Below are 25,893 nucleotides of genomic sequence, written 5' to 3' on the forward strand. Positions count from 1 at the left end.
TTTTTTTATTGAAGAGCGACGAAATGTATTTTCGTGACTTTACAGCGCCACTCATGGTATGGATGTATGGGACGGGGGGGGGGGGTGTATGTTTAGTTGCATTTTGTAACAGTTTCTTCCTCATTCACATATTATCGGATGATATTTAGTTTACTATTACAAGCCATTGTAAAAATCTAACGTTAACTTGTCTTAGGCAGCTGCACGAGCAGATTCTATTTTTTTTCACTTGCGTCAAATTGCCGAAATGAAAGTGAAAGTTCTGTGGAGTCGAATGGCACAGGGAAAGACATCTCCGGAAGACAGTTTTGTAACATTATGCGTTTAAACGTCAATATTGTTATCTGTTTATTTCTCTGTGCAGGTAGGCTACCCTGTGAACTATTTTTGCGAGTATTTTTCATTCCCCAGACGGTTTCACGCGTGCTGTGTTCATTCAGAGTTCTTATGAATGGACTATTTGTTAGCCTCCAATTATGATTGATTTTTAAAGCTGAAGTTACATTTTAAACTCATTGTGATTATTCTACTTATTCATCTATTTGACAGAGGTGCTAGGCATCCAGTCTTTACAACAGGTGCCTTGGCTGCCTTGTATGCTGGTGGATGAACTTGTAAAGTTCAATGATGAGGGACATGCTGAAACCCAGTATCAACACAGAAACGCTGGGCTGCAGTTTGGCCATCCAGGGGACAGTGCATTGAACCCTAATGCCATCACCTTCCTTGTTACAGGTGAATGAGAGAAACAGCTAAACAAATGTCAGATTTGGTTATGTTTTCTACGCTGGTGTTTGGTGTTTCAACACTGAGAGGTGCTCTTCAACCTGTGTGTGTTCAGGCTCTAAGGTGGACATGAGGAAGTACATTGAAGGAGCAGTAGTGGAGCACCAGCTGCAGTGTGAGATCCGCAGGTACAGCACAGAGGGTATCCAGATGCGTTGGCCAGGTTTAGGAGCCCAGGATCACGACATCTGGTTCACCAGCACCTTACGGCACACCGACGGCCACTTCGTCATCACCAGCTTCCTCAGACATACCCCTGCCACACCCACACCTGGCCAGGCAGACTACCGCAACTGGCCCGCCATCGCAGACAGAGAGATGCTAACCACCTCAAGTAATTCAAACTTTTGATTCCGTCTATTTGTTGTGCAGTAGATCTCATGTCAAACTCATTCCATGGAGGGCCGAGTGTCTACGAGTTTTGTCTGAACTCTTTTATTTTAAAACCCTTTTATTTAGCTGGTCAGTTAAGAATAAATTCTTAATTACAATGACGGCCAAACCCTAACCCGGACGACGCTGGGCCAATTGTGCACCTCCCTATGGGACTCCCAATCACGGGCCGGTTGTGAAAAAGCCTGGAATCGAACCAGGGTCTGTAGTGACGCCTCTAGCACTGAGATGTGCTAGACCGCTGCGCCACTTGGGAGCCCAAAACTTGATTGATGAATTAAGGTCACTCATTAGCAAGGAACTCCCCTCACCTAGTTGTCTAGGTCTTAATTTAAAGGATGAACCAAAAACCTGCAGACACTCGGCCCTCTGTGGAATGAGTTTGACACCCCTGCAGTAGATGTAGTCTGCACTCTGGTCCAGTGCTTCCCATTCCTGGTCATTTGAGTTTTGAGCCTAGCCCTAACACCTGATTCTAATCAAATGCTTGATAAATTGATTATTTGAATCAACTGTGTTAGTACTAGGGCAACAAAAAAAAATATGTACACCCCTTGGTGTCCCCTGAAACAGGATTGGGAAGCACTGCTCTAGTCTGTAGCGTGTGTCAGTGGAGGCGGCTGAGGGGAAGACGGCACATAATAATGGCTGGAACGGAGCTAATGGAATGGCATCCAACACATGAAACCATGTGTTTGACGTATTTGATACCATTCCACCTATTCCTCTCCGCCAACCTCCTGGGGTCAGTGTTTCCTTTTTTACCCTTGTTTATTTACTTTAGGCGGTCGTTATCTTGAGTTATGATCTATGTGTGAGTTACATTTTCATGTAAATTGTAAAATACTCCTCTCTCCTGAAAGTCTGAGTCACATTCTGTGCAGTATGTCTATGTCACACACAACAGAATAAGTCCCTAGCTATAACCTCCCTTTTTTTTCCCAAATTCCTCCCTCTCCCTCCTCTGCAACCCATGCCCCCCTTCCTGCCCTGCCTTGGCTGTGACCTGTGTCTGTGTGTAGCTGCGATGCTAGTCTTCACCCGCACTCCCTCTGTGTGGGTGGGCCTAATGAAGCAACCGAGCCTGCACTGTCAGTTTGACGTGGACCACAAGGCAGTCGACTTGACAGTGGAATGGCGTTTGCAACGACGCGGCGAACGGACCACGCTCTTCAGCCACTCCAGACGCTCGGGCCAAAGGGAGGGGGGTGGGGTGGAGCTTAAGGGCATCGGTAGGGGCGACGCATCCCTGACGCTCCCCCTCACCAAGCAGAGCAGCGAGGGGACATATGTCTGCCTTGTCTCGGTGCCTCCGCTGTTTGGCAGCCATGAAATCGCTCTGCACATCATGGGTAAGGTGGAAGGGTTAGGGGTCACGGGACATGAGGCAGATACATTTAATTGTTGAAACTTTGCTCACTCATTTGCGCTATCATTGAAAATTGAAAGGATAAACAAATGACTTTTATTATCACTACCTGATATGGTATACACATGTATGAATATGTACATATCTATGACATGATAACCATAACAACCAATTAAAGGTGTCATAGACTAGCCATTTTGATCACCTGGTATATACCGCCAACATCCTCATTGTAATGCCAGTCATTTCTGACATGGTCCCTCAGAGCCTCCTCGCGTGTCCTTGAACGTGGACTCTGTCATCTCCTTGGTGGAAACGGAGAAGCAGAAGGTGGTGTGTGAGGCAGAGGGCTACTACCCCCTGGACGTGGAGATGGAGTGGTTCAGGGAGCCCAGTGGTGGAGGTGGAGGCCTCCTACCAGAGAAGCTGGACACTGTCCTGTACTCCAGCCACCGCCACCACCAGGACGGGACCTACTCTCTGTCGGCCTTCTTCCTGCTCCACGCTTCCCTGCATGACTCGGGCTCCAAGTACTTCTGCAGGGTGTCTCACAGCTCCCTGCGCATGCCCATCCGCAAGAGTTTCACCCTCATCGTCACAGGTTAGGTGGTTTAGGAACTTCTCGCGAAGTCTTCAAGTAAAGGTCGTTTTCTCAGGAACAGCTGAGTACCTTACAACCCAGTCTGATTACGTACAGTGATACAGTATGTGTTCATACAAATTTCTGCAGATTTACAGAAGCATATTTTAAATATACAGTTGAAGTCTTAAGTTTACATACACTTAGGTTGGAGTCATTAAAACTCGTTTTTCTACCACTCCACAAATTTCTTGTTAACAAACTATAGTTTTGGCAAGTCGATTAGGACATCTACTTTGTGCATGACACAAGTAATTTTTCCAACAATTGTTTACACTGTATCACAATTCCAGTGGGTCAGAAGTTTACATACACTAAGTTTTGACTGTGCCTTTAAACAGCTTAAAAAATTCCAGAAAATTATGTCATGGCTTTAGACGCTTCAATTTGGTTAATTGACTTCAATTGGAGGTGTACCTGTGGATATATTTCAAGGCCTACCTTCAAACTCACTGCCTCTTAACTTTTAAAACAGCAAGGATCTCAGAAAAACAAAAATTGTAGACCTCTGCAAGTCTGGTTCATCCTTGGGAGCAATTTCCAAATGCCTGAAGGTACCACGTTCATCTGTACAAACAATAGTATGCAAGTATAAACACCATGGGACCATGCAGCCGTCATACCTCTCGGGAAGGAGAGATGAACGTACTTTGGTGCGAAAAGTGCAAATCAATCCCAGAACAACAGCAAAGGACCTTGTGAAGATGCTGGAGGAAACATTTACAAAGGTATCTATATCCTCAGTAAAACGAGTCCTATATTGATATAACTATAAAGGCCACTCAGCAAGGAAGAAGCCACTGCTCCAAAACCGCCATAAAAAGCCAGACTACGGTTTGCTACCGCACATGGGGACAAATACTGTACTCTTTGGAGAAATGTCCTCTGGTCTGATCAAACAAAAATGGCCATGGAGACCATCGTTATGTTTGGAGGAAAAAGGGGGAGGCTTGCAAGCCGAAGAACACAATCCCAACCGTGAAGCACGGGGGTGACAGCATTATGTTGTGGGGGTGCTTTGCTGCAGAATGGGCTTGTGCACTTCACAAACTAAATGTCATCATGAGGCAGGAAAATTATGTGGATATATTGAAGCAACATCTCAAGACATCGGTCAGGAAGTTAAAGCTTGGTTGTAAATGGTTCTTCCAAATAGACAATGACCCCAAGCATACTTCCAAAGTTGTGGCAAAATGGTTTAAGGACAACAAAGTCAAGGTATTGGAGTGGCCAACACAAAGCCCTGACATCAATCCTATATCAAATTTGTGGGCAGAAATGAAAAAGTGTGAGCGAGCAAGGAGGCCTACAAACCTGACTCAGTTACACTGTCAGGAGGAATGGGCCAAACTTCACCCTACTTATTGCGGGAAGCTTGTGGAAGGCTACCCGAAACGTTTGACCCAAGTTAAACAATTTAAAGGCAATGCTACCAAATACTAATTGAGTGTATGTAAACTTCTGACCACTGGGAATGTGATGAAAGAAAAAAAAGTTGAAAGAAATCATTATCTCTATTATTATTCTGACATTTCACATTCTTAAAATGAAGTGGTGATCCTAACTGACCTAAGACAGGGAATTTTTATTGGGATTAAATGTCAGGAATTGTGAAAAACTGAGTTTAAATGTATTTGGCTAAGGTGTATGTAAACCTCCGACTTCAACTGTACACAATTGAGTCAAGTTGCCTGGATGTCCTTTGGGTGGTCGACCATTCTTGATACATACGGGAAACTGTTGAGCATGAAAAACATAGCACCATTACAGATGTTCACACAAACCGGTGTGCCTGGCACCTACTAACATACCACGTTCAAAGGCACTTACATTTTTTGCCTTGCCCATTCACCCTCTGAATGGCACACATACATAATCCATGTCTAAATTGTCTCAAGGCTTAAAAGGCTTAAAAATCCTTCTTTAACCTGTCTCACCCCCTTCATCTACACTGATTTGATGTGGATTTAACAAGTGACATCAATAAGGGATCATAGACTGACCGGGTGAATCCAGGTCAAAGCTATGTCAAGCAGGTGTTCTTAAGGTTTTGTATACTCCGTCTATATAGTCTTCAGAGGATATTGATCCAAACACCAATTCATATGCATGCAGCACCAATTCATGGCCACTTGATGGCAGCCCCAATACATACAATACTGTAGTGTGCTTTGAGAGGAGAACATGCCACAAAAACTGCATTGACTGATAAAACTTTGGATGTTGTGTTTTATCAGAGGTTGACAGTTGGAACTTGCTGTGGTTGTTCTTTGGCTGTGGATTCATCCTGGTCATGGTGGCCACTTTGTGTGTGATGCTACCCCGCCTGAGCTCAGGTGAGCGTCTCTCGTTCACCACGACTCTGTCCTTTACCTTTTAGTCATTGCCAGGTTAAGTTTGTTAACGAGTTCACCCAATTGAGATATTGCTAATTGTCGTTTGCTTGCTAGGACAACCTTTTGAACATTTACTGTTTTTCTTTCACAGCAAGAGCAGCAAACAAGGTGGGTACATCTTCATACATAACGCGGGTGTGTGCGTTTCAAGTGTTATCGGTCATATATACGGGATACACATGGTATACATCATCAAATGAAATGCTTACTCGCAGATTTCGTCTCGACAATGCAACAACCATAAGAAATAATAGAATATAAGAATATGAACATAAAGTAAATGGCAGTAGGATACAATAAACATTTTAGCATAAGTATAATACCGGAAGGCAAACTATATAGTCCGATATTTACATGTGTATTGGAGAAGGAGGGAGAAGTGTTTAAGCTGTTTGGTAGCAGCAGTTGTGATGTGTGTGTAGAATGAATGTAGGGTTGTCACGATACCAGCATTGCGATACTCCGAGGTATCGTGGAAAGGAAACAAAACATGAAGCAGACTAAATGTCCTGGTGGAAAACAGTCCTAATGTTGGAAACAAGCAGCCTTATGTTGTCGCCCAGAATCACATGTTTATTTAGCAAGCTATAACACACAATATTTTACATAAAGTTGTCTGCTTTGTGTTTTCCTTTTTGCCATGGAGAATCAGGTATTGTAGTATCGCAATACTGGTATCGTGACAACCCAACATGACTGTATACGCGTGGGTGAGAGGAAGAGAGAAAGACTTCCCTGCTCATTGTGTGTGTACTGTATCTCTCCTGTTCAGAGAAAGCCCTACTGAGAGAACATGCCAGAGTGGTTAAAGCTGATCTCCATGGATACAGACAGTCCATTCCTACCCTCCTTCTTCTCCTCCTTCTCTTCATCTCAGTACTTCTCTATCAGGTGGTTTATTTTGGGAATGTGGGTATAGTGTGTGTCCATCAAGTCATTTGATATGGGGTAATGTTTCTTCCGATTCTCCCATTATAAAAGTACAGTAAATGTAGAAAGATTGATCATGTGTTTTTCATTATTTGGGAACGAGGGACTATCCCACAAGGTCATAGTACTGCTCTATGATAATACCACTCTAAGATTGTGTAAGGTAGCTTAATTTTGCTATAAAAAATAATTGACATGGAATGATGATTTTCTTTTAGAAAAATGCACGATCATGTTTGATTTGAAAATATGCACTAAGAAATGTATTTGTTTGAAGTTATTGTTTTCATTAATTTCATGTATTTAATAGTTGCTGTTGTTTTGACTGTTTTCGCTCTAGAGAGTTCTACTAAGTCAGCGGGTCAGAGAGAGTGTGTGATGTCAAATCCAATCAAGCTTTATTTATACAGCACATTTCCGTCATGGAATGCAACGCAATGTGCTTCACAGGAAGAAAACAAATAAAAACAATGAAAATAAAAACTGAAATATTTACTACACAAGAGGATAAAAACAGAAAGAATATCAATGAAAACTGAAACACTATAAAGCACACTAAGGAAAAGCAATGCTAAAAAGGTGTTTTAAGATCTCTTTTGAATATGTCCACAGTTTTGGCCCCCCGTGGATTCTCTGGCAGGCTATTCCAGAGGCTGGGGGCATAATAACTGAAGGCTGCCTCTCCATGCCTCTTGGTCCTAGGCGTTGGGATAGTTAAAAGGCCAGTGTCAGAGAACCTGAGGAACCTACTGGGAACATAACTTAAAAGCATGTCTGACATGTATTGGGGTGCACAATCATGGATTGATTTAAAAACCAATAGAAGAATCTTAACATTAATTCTAAAACTCATAGGGAGCCAGTGCAGAGGCCTTAAAACCTGTGTAATATGTGCTCTCCCTCTGGTCATGGTCAGTACCCGTGCTGCAGCGTTCTGTATGTTTAGCTGTTGACCAATGGCTTTCTTGGGCAGACTAGACAGGAGAGCATTACAGAAGTCAAGCCTGCTTGTAATAAAAGCATGGATGAATCTTTATGTATTAGCCTGCGAGAGAAACGGCCGCACCTTGGCAATGTTCCTCAGGTGGTAAAAAGCTATTTTGGTCACATTCCTAATGTGTGATTTGAAATTGAGTTCAGAATTTAAAATGGCGCCTAGGTTTTTTACCTGGTGTTTTATCTTTATTGCCCATGAAATTAAAATGTGCGGCCAGATTCTCTCTGTATGCTTTGGCTCCAACAATAAGTAGCTCGGTCTTGACTTAGCTGGAGGTTAGCTGAAGTTGTGAGCCAGCCAAGTCTTTAAATCACTAATACAGTCTAACAATATATCTTTGGAGCTAAAATCCTTTGGTGCCACAGAAATGTAAAGTTGTGTATCGTCTGTGTAGCAGTGAAATGCAACGCTGGGCTTTCTGATAACGCTGCCAAGAGGCTGTCCGTTTGGATGTGTCCTTTTTCATCCTTACTGGAGCTCTAGCATCAATGGTTGCCCTTCATTTCCTATCAAAGTTGTCCCCTAAATCCTACAGGAGGACTGCAGAATAGGTGATGGAGTATTGTTCATGCACTCAATGAAATCTGGAGCAACTTCAGAGTTTTTAAATAGCGTTTCTTAATAATGTGTTTAATATTACCCTGTGCTATGGTCAACAGGGTAGTAAAAAAATCCACTGTGGTGATCTGATAAAGCGACATCAACAATAGAGGATATGTCAATAGAAAGCCCCTTGGTAATAACCAGGTCCAGAGTATGGCTGTGGTTTTTAGTGGGCCCAGTAACATGTTGGATACAGTCCATAGAGCTCAAAAGATTCATCAATTCAATGGCCTTGGAGTCAGTCTCTTTGTCAACATGAATATTAAAATCACCCAAAACAATGATTTGATCATAGCTCTCAAGGACAAATAGACAATAGTTTAGAGAAATCTGTAAAGAAAGTGAGGCAGTGTTTTGGTGGCCTATACAGGGTTATGGCAAGCACTGGTGGCTGACATTTAAGAAGTATAGCATCAAACGAAGTTGCCAACGAAATGTCCTTACAGCTGATGGCATTAGTAAAAATAGAGGCTGTCCCCCCCACCATTTTTCCCTTTTCTGATGGAGTATGAAAAGCTGTAGTTCGATGCATTTGACACACTATTTTCTGTCTTCTGCTGAAAACCAATCTGTTTCCTAGCTGGAAGCCTCATAGGCTTTGGAGTATTCTTGGTTATAAGGTCTTTAGTACCCTACAAATGGAGAAATACTGTGCCAAAACCCTATCTCTCAGTTGCTACATAGTCAAGTATACCATAAACCAGGGTACTCAAGTACTATTTGAGAAGTTCTGGTCATACATATTTCCGAGGTGGCAAAGGTCCGGATGGATAATGTAATTTATTGGCGTAGTAACAAACCCCCACCTCGCAACCCATGCGCCCCCAAACTGCACAGCCCTCTTGTTGGCGGAGAGAAAATGTTGCCGTTTTAAAGCTAATTTCCTGCAGTTGTATGCGTTCTTCAATGTCTTATGTGTGATGCCCAAAACATAGAAAGTGTTAATTATTTATTTTTTACTCGGAGCGTGCGGTCCGTATTGACCCCCGTCCAGAGTCCGGATCCAGTCCGCGGTCCACCAGGTGAGTATGGAAACCATAAACACTTCACTCTGGAATGGCAGCTGTTCTCAAAGGGAACATTGTACACCACTCACCCTCACCATCACCCTCTCTTATATATACTCAAGTGAACCTCCTATATTCTGCCATTCACCAAGGCATTGAAGAGATGTCCCATATCCCATCCAGAAAAGGACTTGATTCTTCAGTGTTTCATGCCACTGCACGGATGGTGGGTCTTGAGAAGCAGAGCTCCCCACCCGAGCACTTCATTTCGCCCAAGAGTAGATACTAAGTGGCTGGCTTTGGGTCTACAGTCAACAGACAGGCATGCACTCCAGAGCTGTCCAGTGGAGTACATGCCAATGCCCTGCTACTGCAAATGCCAAGCCATACCTCTGGACTCTAGTGTTGGCACATGGAGAGAAGTGTGGCTCTGGAGAGGCTATCATCACAGAGCAGAGCCAGTGTAAAGCTGTGTGCCTGATGGGTCAGAAGTGAGCTGAGGGCCAGGGGGGGCTCCGCTCTGACACACAGCCCAGCTCAGAGCTCCACAAGTGGAAAGGGCTGTAATGGGATCAGGAGGCTCAAGGATGCACAGAGTAGACCCACTGGTAGTTCTAACTAAGCATCTGCTTCCTGTAAACTATGATGATGCACAATCTGGGGTCTTACTGGGGTCAGGATTGGTTGTGGTCTAGCTCTATTATAGTCAACTATTGTTGTGGGTTAGATATTTAGTCCCTCAGATGGACTCCATTGAATATAAACTGGGAAAGTGAAGAGACAGATATGGATGTTAACTTCCCTTTAGTAAATGTTTCCAGATGAGATTCGGAGATATAGTCCTTCATCAAAGGGATTGTCAAAAAAATCTAGGTTGTAGCAGGTGTATTTGCAAAAATGATTCATGCCATTTGTTGAAAAGCATGTTCCTCTTTATGAAACTGAGAACTGTTTGAGCCCCTGGAGTGATGATGAATTGGAAATGTGTCTGGCTCAAAGAAATGATGCAAAAGAAGTGGCAAACAAGTCCGGCTGCTCAGCTGATTTTTTTGGCGTACTGTAAATGGAGAAATGACAAAACCCCATTCATCTCCAACGTTCATTGACGTTGATGGGTGTAACAAAAGCTTTCGATATTGCCAATCATTTAAATGACTATTTCACTAGTAAATTGGAGAAACTCAGATGTGAAATGACAACATTGAACAGTGAACCATCATATTTTTGTATAAAATATCTAATAATGAAATAGAAGGATTGTTGTTTTGAATTTGGTCAAGTTAGTGTGAGAGAGGTGGAAAAACTATGGTTATCCATCAATAATGATGAGCCACCAGGTATAGACAACCTTGATAGGAAACTATTGAGAATGGTAGGGACTGTATTGCTACCCCTATTTGGTATATATTTAACTAAAGCCTAAAGGAGTGTGTTTGTCCACAGGTGTGGAAGGAAGCTAAAGTCATTCCACTGCCTAAAAATAGTGTCTCTAGTGGCTCTAACCCCCTTTAGTGGCTCTTACAGCCGCCCAATCGGTTTGCTGCCTGTTCTTAGTAAACTGATGGAGAGGATTGTTTGACCAAATACAATGCTATCTTTCAGAGTACACGACTTTCAGCATGCATGTAGAGAAGAGCGCTCAACTTGTATTCCACTAACTCAGATGACTGATGATTGGTTAAAATAAATGGATAATAAGATGATAGTTGGAGCTGTATTGTTATATTTCAATGCTGCCTTTTATGTTATTGATCATAAATTGTTATTGAAAAAAACGAACTTGCTATGGTTGGAGAGTTATTTATCCAATAGAACCCAGAGAGTGTTCTTCAATGGAAGCTTCTCTAACATCAGATATTTACAGAGCGCTGTCCCTCAGGGCAGTTGTCTTGGGCTGTTACTCTTCTCTATTTTTACAAGTGATTTGCCACTGGTCTTCCACAAAGCTAGAATGACTATGTATGTGGATGATTCCACACTCTACATGTCAGCACCCAAAGCCATTGAGCTCATGGAAATGTAAAATAAGGAGTACAGTCAGTATCAGAATGGGTGATTTAATAACAACTGGTCTTAAATACATCTAAAACTAAAAGCATTGTATTTGTTTCAAAACATTCTCTAAGACCTTAACCTCAACTGGAGTTGTATAAAGGGTGTGACCATTGAGCAAATTGAGGAAGCTAAACACCTAGATATAACATTGGATGGTCAATTATCATGGGCAAAATTGTTTTGAAGATTGGGAGTGGTATGTATGTTGTAAAAAGATGTTTTGCGTTTTTAGACACATCAACTGTACTCGTTATTCAGGCTCTGTATTTATAAAGCCCTTTTTACATCAGCAGATGTCACAAGGTGCTATACAGAAACCCAGCCTAAAACCCCAAACAGCAATTAATGCAGATGTAGAAGCATGGTGGCTAGGAAAAACTCCCTAGAAAGGCCAGAACCTAGGAAGAACCCTAGAGAGGAACCAGGCTCTGAGGGGTGGCCCATCTTGATTACTGTCCAGTAATATGGTCAAGTACAGCAAAGAAAGACCTAGCAAAGCTGCAGATGGCTCAAAACAGAGCAGCACGCCATGCCCTTACTTGCACATACAGCAAAGAAAGACCTAGCAAAGCTGCAGATGGCTCAAAACAGAGCAGCACGCCATGCTCTTACTTGCACGCCATGCCCTTACTTGTCATCAACATCATTCATGCCAGTCTTTCCTGTTTGAGGGTTGACTAGAGATTAACTGCTTCTCTCCCTAGTTTTTATCAGAAATATTACTGACTAAAATTCCAGATTGTCTGCATAATCAAATAACATTAAGCTCAGACACCCATACATACCCCACAAGACATGCCACCATGGGTCTCTTCACAGTCCCCAAGTCCAAAACAAATTCACGGCAACGGACAGTTTTATACAGAGCTATGATCGCATTAAACTCCTTTCCATCTTACTCAAGCATACAGCAAAATTACCTTTCAAAACAGATTTAAAAACAACTAATGGAAATGCGGGGACTGTGAGAGGGGAAGCGCAAACACACAGACACACTAACACAAATTGTTTTATTTTTTGTATTATTTTTTGGTGAAATTTTTTGTATATCATTGTATTTTACATATGTGTGACTGTCTTATCAGTGTTTTGTTTCTTGTCGTGTCGTGTTTTTTGTGGACCCCAGGAAGAGTAGCTGCTGCTTCTGCTAAAGCTAATGGGGATCCAGATAAACAAATAAGTATACAGAGGACAATTCAACTGGAGGAGTCAGTCTGTCAGGGATAAAAATTTGCCAGAAGGATAAACAGAGTTTAGGTGGGACCAGATGGAATGGCTGTTGAGTTGCCCTCAGACCTGGTCCCCTGTCTACAAAGTCTACCCTGGGACCCATGGGGCCTCTCTGCTGCTGCTGAAAGGGCATGTGGTGTGGCCCCTGGCTTAATCAAATATGCCAATGGAAAACAAACAGCACTAGATCTCACTGGGAGGTGGAAGAAGGTAGATGGAGGCTTGTAAAAGAAAATGAAAGCTAATGCAGAAGAAATTGTGCTTTTGTTTTCCAGTGCAGTGCCAGACTTGGCTTTCCTCCAAACCAGCCACCTGTGAACCTGCTGGTGGAGTGTAAAGCTTGTTCTGGGAGAAAAACACTAATTATAAGGTAAATGATGGTAAATGTGCTGGTAGAGGAGCTTTTACCGGAGGGTGAAATCAAGGTTCAACAAGAGCAAACAGATAGGACAATTGGAAGGGAACAGGAACAGTAGGAGTTGTGCCAGTTGGCTAGGATTAAACTGACTTCATTGAACATCACTTGCCCAGTTTTTGAGACAAGGGTAAGTTATGTGTAGTTTAAGGCCACAGGCACAGTAGTGGTTTCGCTTGAGTTCAGTTATGCTGCTTGTATGATCCATTCGAATGCCACAGATGTTGTTACACTAACTAAACAATTAGCTCAGGATAAGACCTTAGTGTCTATAAGAGGCTGCAGACATCATGTGTACAAAAAGTCACAGCATTTTACGAGTGGTGGAAAAGGTACCCAATTGTCACACTTGAGTAAAAGTAAAGATGCCTTGATAGAAAATGACTCAAGTAAAAGTGAAAGTCACCCAGAAAATTCCTACTTAAGTAAAAGTCAAACTATTTGGATTTAAATATACTTAATTATCAGAGGTAAATGTAATTGCTAAACTATACTTGTTTCAAATTCCTTATCATGCAAACCAGACGGCACCATTTTGTTGTTGTTTTTTTAAGGATGGCCAGGGGCATGCTCCAACACTCAGACATCATTTACAAACGAAGAATGTGTTTAATGAGTCCGCCAGATCAGACGTAATAGGGATGACCAGGGATGTTTGTTCTCTTGATATGTGTCCTGCCAAGCATTCAAAATGTAACGAGTACTTTTGGGTGTCAGGGAAAACGTATGGAGTAAAAAGTACATCATTTTCTTTAGGAATGTAGTTAAGTAAAAGGTGTCAACAAAATATTTAAAAAACGAGTCAAGTATTTTTACTGAAGTACTTTACACCACTGCATTTTACCTCCCCATAAAATGAACTTTCTTCTAGTATCCTTAACCGTTTTCATATGTCTGGCCATAAGCCATAGCTTTTGTCTCATTTTTGGCCCCTTGTGCCTCAGTCAGTCTCTTTGTTTCTGACAGTCTGACCCTCCTCTTCTATTACTGTCCTGTTTTTTTGTACTTTTATCCCCAATTGGTAGTTACGTTCTTGTCCCATCGCTGCAACTCCCCTACGGACTCGGGAGAGGCAAAGGTCTAGAGCCATGCGTCCTCCGAAATACGACCCTGCCAAGCCGCATTGCATCTTAACACACTGCTCGCTTAACCCAAAGCCAGCCGCACCAATGTGACAGAGGAAACACTGTCCAGCTGGCAAAGAAAGTCAGCTTGCAGGCGCCCGACCCACCACAAGGAGTCACTAGAGCGCGATAGGACAAGGAAATCCCAGAAGGCCAAACCCTACCCTAACCCGGACAGCGCTGGGCCAATTGTACACCGCCTCATGGGTCTCCCAGTCACGGCCGGCCTTGACACAGCCTGGGATCAAACCTGGGTCTGTAGTGACGCCTCAAGCACTGCGATGCAGTGCCTTAGACCACTGCGCCACTCGGGAGGCCCATGCCATCTCTCTTTTCGTCAACTTGTGTTTGTGTATGTTTGAACATTATGTCACACACAAGGTGCGCGTCTGCCCTCTATGTGACAGGTAGTGACCCTGTCGCCATGTTATCTCCACGCAGACCTATGGAAAGCCTAGCTAGCAGGGTGTAATGTCGAGGTCAAGACCAGGGAAAGTCCACCCGAGTCAGAATTAGTAGCATACCGGGCCTTGTGACAAAGCCACAGTCCACACACTTTAACTGGCACTAACTTAATCAACATCCATGCAGAGCAAGTCGAAAGACTTGTGTGTGTGTGTGTGTCCGTCTGTCTGCCTGTCTGCCTGTCTGCCTGCATTCATCTGTCTGTGGCAGTTCTCCTATAACCCAACACTCATTGCCCTCTCTCCTCACGAGTAATCCCACAGTTTCTTATTATCAACTCAACTTCCAGCCTGTGTCTGCTGGGACCATTTTCTACTCATTACTGTATGTACTATAAACAAAATACCATGTGCTATTATTATGCATCAGTCTCTAGAGGACAGAGTGAACCCGACTGCCCTCACTGCCCCATCCCAATTCAGTTTTCTGACCTGTTGTGAAGTTTCAGAACTGTTTTGTTGACTGGATAGCGAGAGCAAAATATTGTGTACCACATGTAAATTGAACACAGCCCCGTCAAAGGATCCTCATCTCCCAGTGCTGCTTATCCCACCCATCTCTGGGCTGGGTCATGTTGCCTGAACTGGCCTCACCAAGACATGGGTTCAAATACTCTTTGAAGTTTTTCCAAAACCTTGAGTGTTTGCGTTAGCCTGACTGGAGTGCCAGATGGGCGGGTTTCACAGTTTCTGCGACTGTTCTGTTGGTTCAATTGCACCAGGCAAGCTCAATCAAAGGCAGCTAAATTCATTGAAATATATATCAAATAATATTTGAACCCAGGTCTGGCCTCACCAAGTGTGTAATGAAAGGCATAAATACTAGCAGCAGCTTGGAAGGGATGACGTCACGTGAAAGACGCATGCATCTTGGCACCTCGGCAAATGAGGCACAACTCATCATCATCGCCCAAAGAACCAGCAGCGTCCCCTTCTCTTTCCTCTCTGTTTGTCTTTCCCTCAGTTGTCTTCTCTCTTCTTTCATTAAGAGCTTAATAAATCCGTGAAGAATCCTATCACCACTAGGACTGCGTTCCCGAGCTAGGCATGTCCAGTTGCTCTCTATCCCCTCTGTGTTCTGTTTCAACACCCTATCATTACTCACAGCTAGTTGTTCAGCAGGATCCACGTCTATGTATAGTCTTCTGTGGGAGTCCTTTACTACATGGAGTACCACGTTGCAAACGTTTTGTCACTGTTCTATTGCTTCCATTGCACCAGGCAAGCTCAATCAAAGGCAGCTAAAGTAATTGAAATATATATCAAATAATATTTGAACCCAGGTCTGGCCTCACCAAGTGTGTAATGAAAGGTATAAATACAAGCAGCAGCTTGGAAGAGATGATGTCATGTGAAAGACACATGCATGGTCTTTTTTTTCCTTCATGTTGAAGCGTTGTGTAAGTGGCTATAGTATGATTCATATGGCTTTCAACAGCTAAACATGAAGTACGATCAGAAAAACATACGTGTCATAGGATAGTTATGTTCTGTGGGCCCAGTGTGAGTATGAACTCTCAGCAGCAAGTTTGACCAGAAGAGGCTTCCGTTTCTAAAGGCCCTGTGCGAATTCACAGAGAAGTGGCTGTGTTTCGTGTGGCTCTGAGGCCAGGCTGAGAAGGTCAACTGTAAAGTGCACCATGGTGATAGGAAGTGGGGATGGTGATGGCAAGCATTTGAAAGCTGAAGTTGTTTTGACTCCTGAGATTTGAGATGCGCATTTCATGTTGAGTAACAATGTATTTTTAACATTTTAATGCTCCGACTGTTGACCTGTTTGTTTACATGGAAACTGAAAGGGATATACAGTATGGAAGTTAGTCCCCTGAGATTGAGTGGTAATATACCTGTCTGAGTGCTTGTTAGTGGGCTATATTCATCCAGGATCCAGTGATAAAGGAGAGGCACCCAGACAGACACAGGGGAGTAAGAGGGGAAAGCAGAGGGGTCACATTATAAACATTATCCTCGTAACCATTTCTTTGGTGCATGTCGCTGGCTTGGTTTATGTCTGAAATGGCCCCTTATTCCCTATACACTGAGTGCCCCAAATATTAGGAACACCTGCTATTTCCATGACATAGACTGACCAGGTGAATCCAGGTGAAAGCTATGATCCCTTATTGAAGTCGCCTGTTACATTCACTTCACTCAGTGTAGATGAAGGGGGGAGACAGGTTAAAGAAGGATTTTTAACCCTCGAGACAATTAGGAAGGTGTTCCTACTGTGTTGTACTCTCAGTGTATTACAAACTGGTCAAAAGTAGTACACTGTGAATTGAGTGTCATTTGGGACGTGCTCTACAGTACGTGCTCAGTTACTACACTGAGTCTGGCCTGGGCCTCCCGGGACCTCTCTGTCATCTCACCAGTTTGTAGTAACAAATACAAAAAAGTACTTGATGCCACTTACTGACAACCTGGGGATAATTCCGTCGTGTAGAATCCAATAAAAGAGAAGAATCCAAGAATACGTTTAGTCCGTTTATTTCCCCTTATTTTCTTAACAAACAGAAAGAGTACGTTATGATACGGTTGGAAATTGTCTGTGCTCTCAAACACACTAGTTCCCAACCACAACATTTTAAAATGTTTTATTTAACCCTTATTTTACCCGGTAAGTTGACTGATAACACATTTTCATTTACATCAACTGACCTGTTACAGGGGAGAAGAGGGGGGGGGGGGGGGGGGGGGGGGGGGGGGGGGGGGATGAATGAGCCAATTGGAAGCTCGGGATGATTAGGTGGCCATGATGAAAGGAGGGTTCAGATTGAGAATTTAGCCAGGACACCGGGGTTAACACCCCTACTCTTACGATAAGTGCCATGGGAACTTTAGTGACCACAGAGAGTCAGGACACCCGTTTAACATCTAATCCGAAAGACGACACCCTACACAGGGCAATGTCCCCAATCACTGCCCTGGGGGATTGCGATATTTGATTTTAGACCAGAGGAAAAAAAGCCGTCCCTTGCAGTCTAGGCTTCATGTGTGAGATCTCTAATAGCGTCATTCTGGCGGAATCCAGAAAGAACAAAACCTTGTCCTCAAACATTTTACATTTGATGTATTTATTCTTCATCTACCTTCATCGATTTGGGATTTGTTTTCATTCTTAGTGCACATTTTAAAGACCTAGCTAGCTAAAAGACAAAGTCAACCGGTTCCTTTAAAAATTGAAGTTCATTATCTCAATCACCTGGCAGCCGCAAATAATCAGCGGGAAAAAATCTAAATCAGAGGGGTCAGTCAGGTGCTAAACAGATAAGTATAGGGAGGAAATCAATAGAACAGAAACATGATAAATAGCTCCTATAACCCCCTCTTCCCTATATAATGCACTGGTCAAAAGTAGTTTACTGAGAATAGTGTGCCCTTTGGAACACACCCCAGGTGCTCAGTCATCTCGCTGAGTCTGGCCTTGGCCTCCCGGGTACCTCAGTCCTCTCGCTGAGTCTGGCCTTGCCCTCCCGGGTACCTCAGTCCTCTCGCTGAGTCTGGCCTTGGCCTCCCGGGTACCTCAGTCCTCTCGCTGAGTCTGGCCTTGCCCTCCCGGGTACCAGTCATCTCGCTGAGTCTGGCCTTGGCCTCCCGGGTACCTCAGTCATCTCGCTGAGTCTGGCCTTGGCCTCCCGGGTACCTCAGTCATCTCGCTGAGTCTGGCCATGGCCTCCCGGGTACCTCTGTCATCTCACTGAGTCTGGCCTTGGCCTCCCGGGTAACTGAGTCATCTCACTGAGTCTGGCCTTGGCCTCCCGGGTACCTCTGTCATCTCACTGAGTCTGGCCTTGGCCTCCCGGGTACCTCAGTCTTCTCGCTGAGTCTGGCCTTGGCCTCCCGGGTACCTCAGTCATCTCACTGAGTCTGGCCTTGGCCTCCCGGGTACCTCAGTCATCTCACTGAGTCTGGCCTTGGCCTCCCGGGTACCTCTGTCATCTCACTGAGTCTGGCCTTGGCCTCCCGGGTACCTCAGTCCTCTCGCAGAGTCTGGCCTTGGCCTCCCGGGTACCTCAGTCCTCTCGCTGAGTCTGGCCTTGGCCTCCCGGGTACCTAAGTCATCTCGCTGAGTCTGGCCTTGGCCTCCCGGGTACCTCAGTCTTCTCGCTGAGTCTGGCCTTGGCCTCCCGGGTACCTCAGTCATCTCGCTGAGTCTGGCCATGGCCTCCCGGGTACCTCTGTCATCTCACTGAGTCTGGCCTTGGCCTCCCGGGTAACTGAGTCATCTCACTGAGTCTGGCCTTGGCCTCCCGGGTACCTCTGTCATCTCACTGAGTCTGGCCTTGGCCTCCCGGGTACCTCAGTCTTCTCGCTGAGTCTGGCCTTGGCCTCCCGGGTACCTCAGTCATCTCACTGAGTCTGGCCTTGGCCTCCCGGGTACCTCAGTCATCTCACTGAGTCTGGCCTTGGCCTCCCGGGTACCTCTGTCATCTCACTGAGTCTGGCCTTGGCCTCCCGGGTACGTCAGTCATCTCACTGAGTCTGGCCTTGGCCTCCCGGGTACCTCAGTCCTCTCGCTGAGTCTGGCCTTGGCCTCCCGGGTACCTCAGTCCTCTCGCTGAGTCTGGCCTTGGCCTCCCGGGTACCTCAGTCATCTCGCTGAGTCTGGCCATGGCCTCCCGGGTACCTCTGTCATCTCACTGAGTCTGGCCTTGGCCTCCCGGGTAACTGAGTCATCTCACTGAGTCTGGCCTTGGCCTCCCGGGTACCTCTGTCATCTCACTGAGTCTGGCCTTGGCCTCCCGGGTACCTCAGTCTTCTCGCTGAGTCTGGCCTTGGCCTCCCGGGTACCTCAGTCATCTCACTGAGTCTGGCCTTGGCCTCCCGGGTACCTCAGTCATCTCACTGAGTCTGGCCTTGGCCTCCCGGGTACCTCTGTCATCTCACTGAGTCTGGCCTTGGCCTCCCGGGTACGTCAGTCATCTCACTGAGTCTGGCCTTGGCCTCCCGGGTACCTCAGTCATCTCACTGAATCTGGCCTTGGCCTCCCGGGTACCTCTGTCATCTTACCTGTTTGAAGAAGCAATTTGTAGTAATTACAGTCTGAGCATTTTAATCAGTGCAGCTTTGCTAAGGACTGATCTGATGTCATGGTCCATATGGGAGTAGATTCTCCCAGGGCATGCCAGGAAATGCGGCCAGGCTTTTCCTCACTCCTCGGCACATTGCACCGATTAAAGAAGAAAATTGTCCACTGAAAATGTATCTTCTAAAACTCGCTTGACGCCACAAGCTTGAGTGATGGGGTTTACTTCCAAAAAGGCATTTCCCTACATAGCCATACAGTAAATTGAAGGCAGACATCAGCAGGCAAACGACTATGTAAAATGAATTCATATTGAAGGATGATTTAAGCGACGAGGGACAGAAGTTGGAAAACCTCATGATGTCGTCACATCAGACATCACTCTTAAACTCGCTGGAACTGTAATTGAGACTGAGAGTTGAGGTTCAATTGTATTACTTGTATATAGATAGATAGGATGGAAACATTATTAACTCCCAAAGGACACATTTATTTAATTTGTTTAGGGCCAATGTGGGGGTCACAGATCAGGATCAGACCACCTCCCCTAAAGCATGACATGGGAAAGGTCAGGGGGGGCAGATTCCCAGCCAGTAAAACACCCTGAGTGGAAATGTGTGTGTGTGTGTTCTCTCCTCCACCACTCAACGGATTACTGTCTATCCATCCTCTGGCTGCAGCAACAGGAAGTGAGGCCATGCAGACAGTGTTTTATCAGGCCTTCTGGGAGCCAGTTAATCAGTTCTGTCTGTCTGTGTGTGTGCGTGTGCGCGTGTGCGTGCGTGTGTGTGCGCGCGCAGTCAGGTCATACAGTGCATGACTCCAAAAGATACATTGTGTACTCTGTGTGTGTACTCTCTGTGTGAGAGTGTGGGCCTCTCCTAGCAGCAGAGATCTATCAGTTATGCGGGAGTATGTGGGAGTCCTCTGCAGTGAATTATCTTGGCACCTCGGCAAATAAAACACAACTCATCATTGTCACCCAAAGAACCAGCAGTTTCCCCTTCTCTTTCCTCTCTGTTTGTCTTTCCCTCAGTTGTCTTCACTCTTCTTTCATTAAGAGCTTAATAAATCTGTGAAGAATCCTAGCACCACTAGGACTGCGTTCCAGAGCTTGGCATGTCCAGTTGCGCTCTATCCCTTTTGACTGGTACTGTAAATAGGTCAAGCAAGTCACTTTCTCTTATTGCTGTCCTTTAGTAGTGGTTTCTTTGCAGCAATTCGACCATGAAGGCCTGACTCACACAGTCTCCTCTGAACAGATGTTGAGATGTGTCGGTTACTTGAACTCTGTGAAGCATTTATTTGGGCTGCAATTTCTAAGGCTAATGAACTTATCCTCTGCAGCAGAGGTAACTCTGGGTCTTCCCTTCCTGTGGCTGTCCTCGTGAGAACCAGTTTCATCATAGCGCTTGATGGTTTTTGTGACTGCACTTGAAGAAACTGTCAAAATTCTTGACATTTTCTGTATTGACTGACCTTCATGTCTTAAAGTAATGATGGACTGTCATTTCTCTTTGCTTATTTGAGATGTTCTTGCCATAATATGGCCTTGGCCTTTTACCAAATAGGGCTATCTTCCGTCTACCCACCTTACCTTGTCACAACACAACTGATTGGCTCAAACGCATTAAGAAGGAAAGAAATTCCACAAATTAACATTTAACAAGGCACACCTGTTATTTGAAATGCATTCCATGCAATTGAAATGCATTCCATGCATTCCACCTCATGAAGCTGGTTGAGAGAATGCCAAGAGTGTGCAACGCTGTCATCAAGGCAAATAGTGGGTACTTTGAAGATTCTCAAATATAAAATATATTTGTTTAACATATTTGTTTAACACGTTTTTGGTTACTACATGATTCCATGTGCTATTCCATAGTTTTGATGTCTTCACTATTATTCTACAATGTAGAAAATAGTCCAAATAAAGAAAAACCCTTGAATAAGTAGGTGTGTCCAAACTTTTGACTGGTGCTGTATCGTCTTCCAGAGGCTAAACATGAACAAATCTGATGTGTTCCACTCTTAAAGGAAAACATAGAAGCATACTTAGAGGCTGCTCAGAGGCTGGTTGGGTTTCTTCCCCATCCCAAGGCCGGTATAGCTCTACCAGTGTTGCCAGATTCTACTGACACTTTCTAGCACAATTGGAACCAAAATCCTGCCCAATCCACTCAAAAGTAGCCACATTTGAACAGTTTGCTCTGTGAGCTGGGTGTGAGGGGTTTGTGTGTTTTCTTGCATCCCATTCTTTTTGGTGTGGAACTGTCTAATCTGGCAACACCCGAGCTCTACCTCCAGGACCACCAGTGGTAGTGAGGGTCTGGGGGAGGGGATAGTAGGGAGGGGCCAGAGGTGGACCCAGAGGGGAGGAAGCAGAGGTTGTTGTGGTTACTGGTGCTTCTTCATTTGAACAGAGGTGTGGTCTCCTTGATGGCTTTCTCACACTCCTCTCTCTGGACTGTTAAGCACATTAGGCCCTGATCTCTCCCCCTGCCTTTCTTTTCACTCCTCCTCTCAGATCAACAGCCCTTCACCTCTGTGTTGTTCTTCAGCTGTGACAGACGCACAGAAGGGTGTCTCCCCTCCTCTAAAAGCTCAGACACACTGATAGGATTGTCAAACGTTTGCCTGCCGACAGTACTTAGCACCTCTGTTACAGAGTGTTGGCAGTCTATCTCTTATGTGTTCACACAGCAAAGACCTTCAGCTACTCAGCCTTGCTAAAATACTCCAAACCAGAAGGTGGCAGTAGCGTTGTTTGGCAATGCATATATGTGCGTATTGCTCATGGTCTACGTTACAACGTTATCTGCGCTAATGTTGCTATTTTGTAGAAAGCCCTTGTTGATACTAGCCAGATGGTCTCAGCTAAATAATTACCTAGCAAGATAAAGAAGAAACAATTTAAGTCACTCTCCATGGTCCATAGCCTACATTGCATATGAAGTGTGAATGGCTCACCTGTGGATGTACGCAGAAAATGCCATCTTTATAGTATATATATTTTGTTGGCTCGCCCATATGGGGGTTTGTGCTCTCTGACTGGCTCAAAGTATTGGCCAATTGCTATTTGACAAATAGAATCGGTAGGTTCGTTGCTACTGGGTCGGCACGCAGCAGGCACCGTTTTTGTTCTAGCTAGAGAAGGAACGGCCTCCCACTGTCATGGCCCAGTACTAAATGCATTTGTGGAGTGGTGTGATGAATCACACTTGGTCCTCAATACCAACAAGACCAAAGAAAAGAAATGTGCATAGACTTCAGGAAGCGAACAACACCTACCTCTGCAACATCTATCAGAGGTCAGAACATAGAGGTTGTAGAGGAGTACAAATATCTGAGTGTCCTCTTGAACAATAAGCTTGAGTAGAGTAAATGTACAGACCTGATCTACAACAAGAGTCAGCAGAGACTGTACTTTCTCAAAAAGCTTGGATCTTTTAATGTTGACTGTACTATACAGACTGTTTTACAAATCTTGAATTGAGAGTATTTCAACTTTTTGCATTGTTTGTTGGTTTGGCAATGCCACTGTCAGCCAGAAAAATATGCTGAGAAGGATTATCACCACAGCAAGCAAAGTGATGAGATCTTTAAGTTCAAGGCCCTCAGCAAGGCTCACAAAACCTTTTAGACCCAAGCCAAACCAGCGAACAATGCAAAAAGGGAAAATACTCTCAATGTGTAAAACAAAGTCACTATAGTACCTTAACTTTGAACTACTCCCCTCTGGGTGCAGGTATAGGGCACCCCCCAGCAGGAAAAACAGAACTAGACAATCGTTTGTGCCAGGTGTGATATCCCTCCTAAACAGCTCGGGCTAACGTTCCTGTCCACCAGTAAGGCCAGCAGGCTAGTCCCTTTCATTGGTATATACTGTATGTAACTGTTATTAATTTTGTATTGTCAATTTGTTGTCTACTGTATTTAAACGCCACTTTAAAAATGTACATGATACTGCAACAAAATGCTCCCATGGGGACAATGAAGTCAGTAAAGTAAAGTAAATACCTATCGGCAGTATATCGGCAGTGAGATTCTCAGTGTGTTTCATGCTTAACAGCCCCACCACGGTGTCAACAGCGCTGTCTGACCACAGTGCTTCATCTCTGTAGAAACCTCATTCAGACCTAAGGCCTCTATAAATGTAGAAAGCTCAGTGATGTGGCAGTAAGACACATTCCTGTATTTCATTACAAACTGTAGTTTATTGTCAAATTTCAGATGAGTTTTTTCTAGTCAGGCTGGGCTAGATCCTGGAGCTCTCATCTGTGCCACAGGCAGATGTCATGTGTTCATCATACCCCACTCCCCCCCCACCACACACACACACACACACACACACATACAAACACACAGGTGAGCTGAGGCACATCTGTCTAAGAGTTATCACTCTCCTCCTCAGTAACGCATTCATTACACACACACACCAACACACTAACACACACACACACACACACACCACTGGATCCACAGCAACTCAAAAGCCTTTTCTGGTAGATTGAGTGAGGAGGAATCTTTGGGTTGTCCGACACTCCTAGCAGCCTGTCATTCATCACTCAAGCTGTTTTTTAACTCTGCTTCATGCGTTGCCAAAAGAAGTCGCTCTGTTTGTGCTCAGACAATCCAACATTTCACACACACACACACGCACACGCACACATACACACACACATACAAACACACACACACACACACACACACACACATACAAACACACACACACACACACGCACACACACACAAACACGCACACGCACACATACACACACACATACAAACACACACACACACACACACACGCACACATACACACACACACATTCACCTGCATTGCACAAGCCCCAGAAGCACTGAGAATAGTGGGCCTCATTTGGCTCTCTGTCACTGCAGCAAATAGCTAACGCCATAATGAAAGGCTTTTAGTATGAGTAGCTGTTTTCCCCTGACGTGTCTTCGTCGAACTGTGGAAGTTTATTTAGTGGTGAAAGTCACGCTCAATCATTTTAACGTTCAACTGTCTCCGTAATTAGAAGGTTCACTGCAGCGGAGGGGTGTTTTGGAATGACACCGTCCGTTATATGGTGTGCAAGGACTGAACACCCGATGCTGCGCAACAGAATGTACATAGAGAGAGAGATTTTGGGTGTCTTTATGCCAACAAGGGCTCCCGAGTGGGGCAGCGGTATAAAGCACTGCATATCAGTGCTAGGGGCGTCACTACAGACCCTGGTTCGATTCCAGGCTGTATCACAACCGGCCGTGATTGGGAGTCCCATAGGGCGGAGCACAATTGGCCCGGCATCGTCCGGGTTAAGGTTTGGCCCGGGGTAGGCCGTCATTGTAAATAAGAATTAGTTTTTAACTGACTTGCCTAGTTAAATAAAGGTCAATAAAAAACATGTAAGGTGTGATTCCAGAGTTTCTACACTTAAGTAGGTTATTTTAAGGACCTATCTTGTGCATCCTCGCCACATCGCTCCTATGCCCTCAAGCAACTCCGAGAGAGAGGGAGAAGCTGAAGGGTTTTTAAAGTGGACAAATTCAATGAAAACCATTCTCTTTTTTCATGAGTGTTCCGGAGGACAGACCTTCATTGCCAGGACAAATAGTGATGTTGTTTCCAAACCACACTTCAGGGTCTTTAAGTGAAAAATGTTAGGTTTGACAGACAGACAACCTTTATTGTCCTGCTGATTTCTCTGTGTGTGTGTGTGTGTGTGTGTAAGTGTGTGTGTGTGTGTGTGTGTGTGTGTGTGTGTGTGTGTAAGTGTGTAAGTGTGTGTGTGGATGATGTCATGCTGAATCAGGGATCGTCTGGTTGCCAGAGGAGGGAGGCCTGGGAGAAGGTTGTGAGGTTTCGATATAGGAGAGCAGATTGTGGGGAACAATTGATGGATACGACAGAGATGTGTTTTGGCTCGGCCTGGGAGTATGACATCAGCACTGCTCACTTCCTTGAGAATCCATCATCACTGAAGTATCAGTTTTTGTTGAAGCTGCACACAGACTGATAGCTCTTGGCACATGGGAAAGTTTCAGCGTGTCTGTGCGCGCGCGTGTGTTCTTGTGCATGTGTCACAATCTTTCACATGCACTCCAGCTCTCACAATTACATCTAGCCTCTTGGAGACAGTGGACTGAGAGTACCCGGGGTGTTGATAGTAGGGGTTAGTCTGTTTCCCACCTTCCTCCTAGTGCAGGCCCAAGGAGGTGACTCATCTCTCATTCATAATTTGCCACTTTCCACAGAGCCAGTGTGTGTCTGGTCATTGTCTTTTCAATGTAATTTCCTGTCTCTGAGGATATCTTAAACGTGGTGTATGAGGATGACAGAGCTACACGACGTGTGTGTATGTGTGTGTGTGTGTGTGTGTGTGTGTGTGTGTGTGTGTGTGTGTGTGTGTGTGTAACAGACGTCTTGCTGCCTGGTTAGCGCTTACCACTTC

The 25,893-nt window shown here is 44.7% G+C and overlaps 1 protein-coding gene across 3 annotated transcripts; it reads left to right on the top strand.

Annotated features, from left to right (window-relative positions):
* The first annotated feature begins 24 nt into the window (after positions 1-24).
* LOC110507516 (tapasin-related protein) lies at positions 25-8,108 on the top strand. 3 transcript variants are annotated; one of them, XM_021587552.2, is made up of 9 exons: positions 82-364; positions 550-735; positions 842-1,120; positions 2,202-2,531; positions 2,814-3,149; positions 5,426-5,524; positions 5,676-5,692; positions 6,357-6,857; positions 7,236-8,108. In XM_021587552.2, exons 1-8 carry the CDS (start codon positions 319-321, stop codon positions 6,369-6,371), a joined length of 1,308 nt encoding a protein of 435 aa, XP_021443227.1. In that variant the 5' UTR covers positions 82-318; the 3' UTR covers positions 6,372-6,857; positions 7,236-8,108. The 3 variants fall into 3 exon arrangements, with proteins under 3 accessions (XP_036820536.1, XP_021443227.1, XP_021443228.1); XM_036964641.1 differs by lacking the exons at positions 82-364; positions 7,236-8,108 and adding an exon at positions 25-56 and having other exon boundaries at positions 6,357-6,781; XM_021587553.2 differs by lacking the exons at positions 5,426-5,524; positions 7,236-8,108 and having other exon boundaries at positions 6,357-6,781.
* Positions 8,109-25,893: the final 17,785 nt, after the last annotated feature.

Source organism: Oncorhynchus mykiss, chromosome 27 (genome assembly GCF_013265735.2).
Source record: "Oncorhynchus mykiss isolate Arlee chromosome 27, USDA_OmykA_1.1, whole genome shotgun sequence".
NCBI lineage: Eukaryota > Metazoa > Chordata > Actinopteri > Salmoniformes > Salmonidae > Oncorhynchus > Oncorhynchus mykiss.

What these genes read in the sequence shown, in the direction of transcription:
- LOC110507516 (XM_021587552.2), top strand. Translation starts at nt 319, where the DNA reads ATGCGTTTAAACGTCAATATTGTTATCTGTTTATTTCTCTGTGCAG. An exon ending in AATCGCTCTGCACATCATGG is followed by an intron (nt 2,532 to 2,813) that starts GTAAGGTGGAAG and finishes ATGGTCCCTCAG; the next exon opens with AGCCTCCTCGCGTGTCCTTG. An exon ending in TTTCACCCTCATCGTCACAG is followed by an intron (nt 3,150 to 5,425) that starts GTTAGGTGGTTT and finishes GTGTTTTATCAG; the next exon opens with AGGTTGACAGTTGGAACTTG.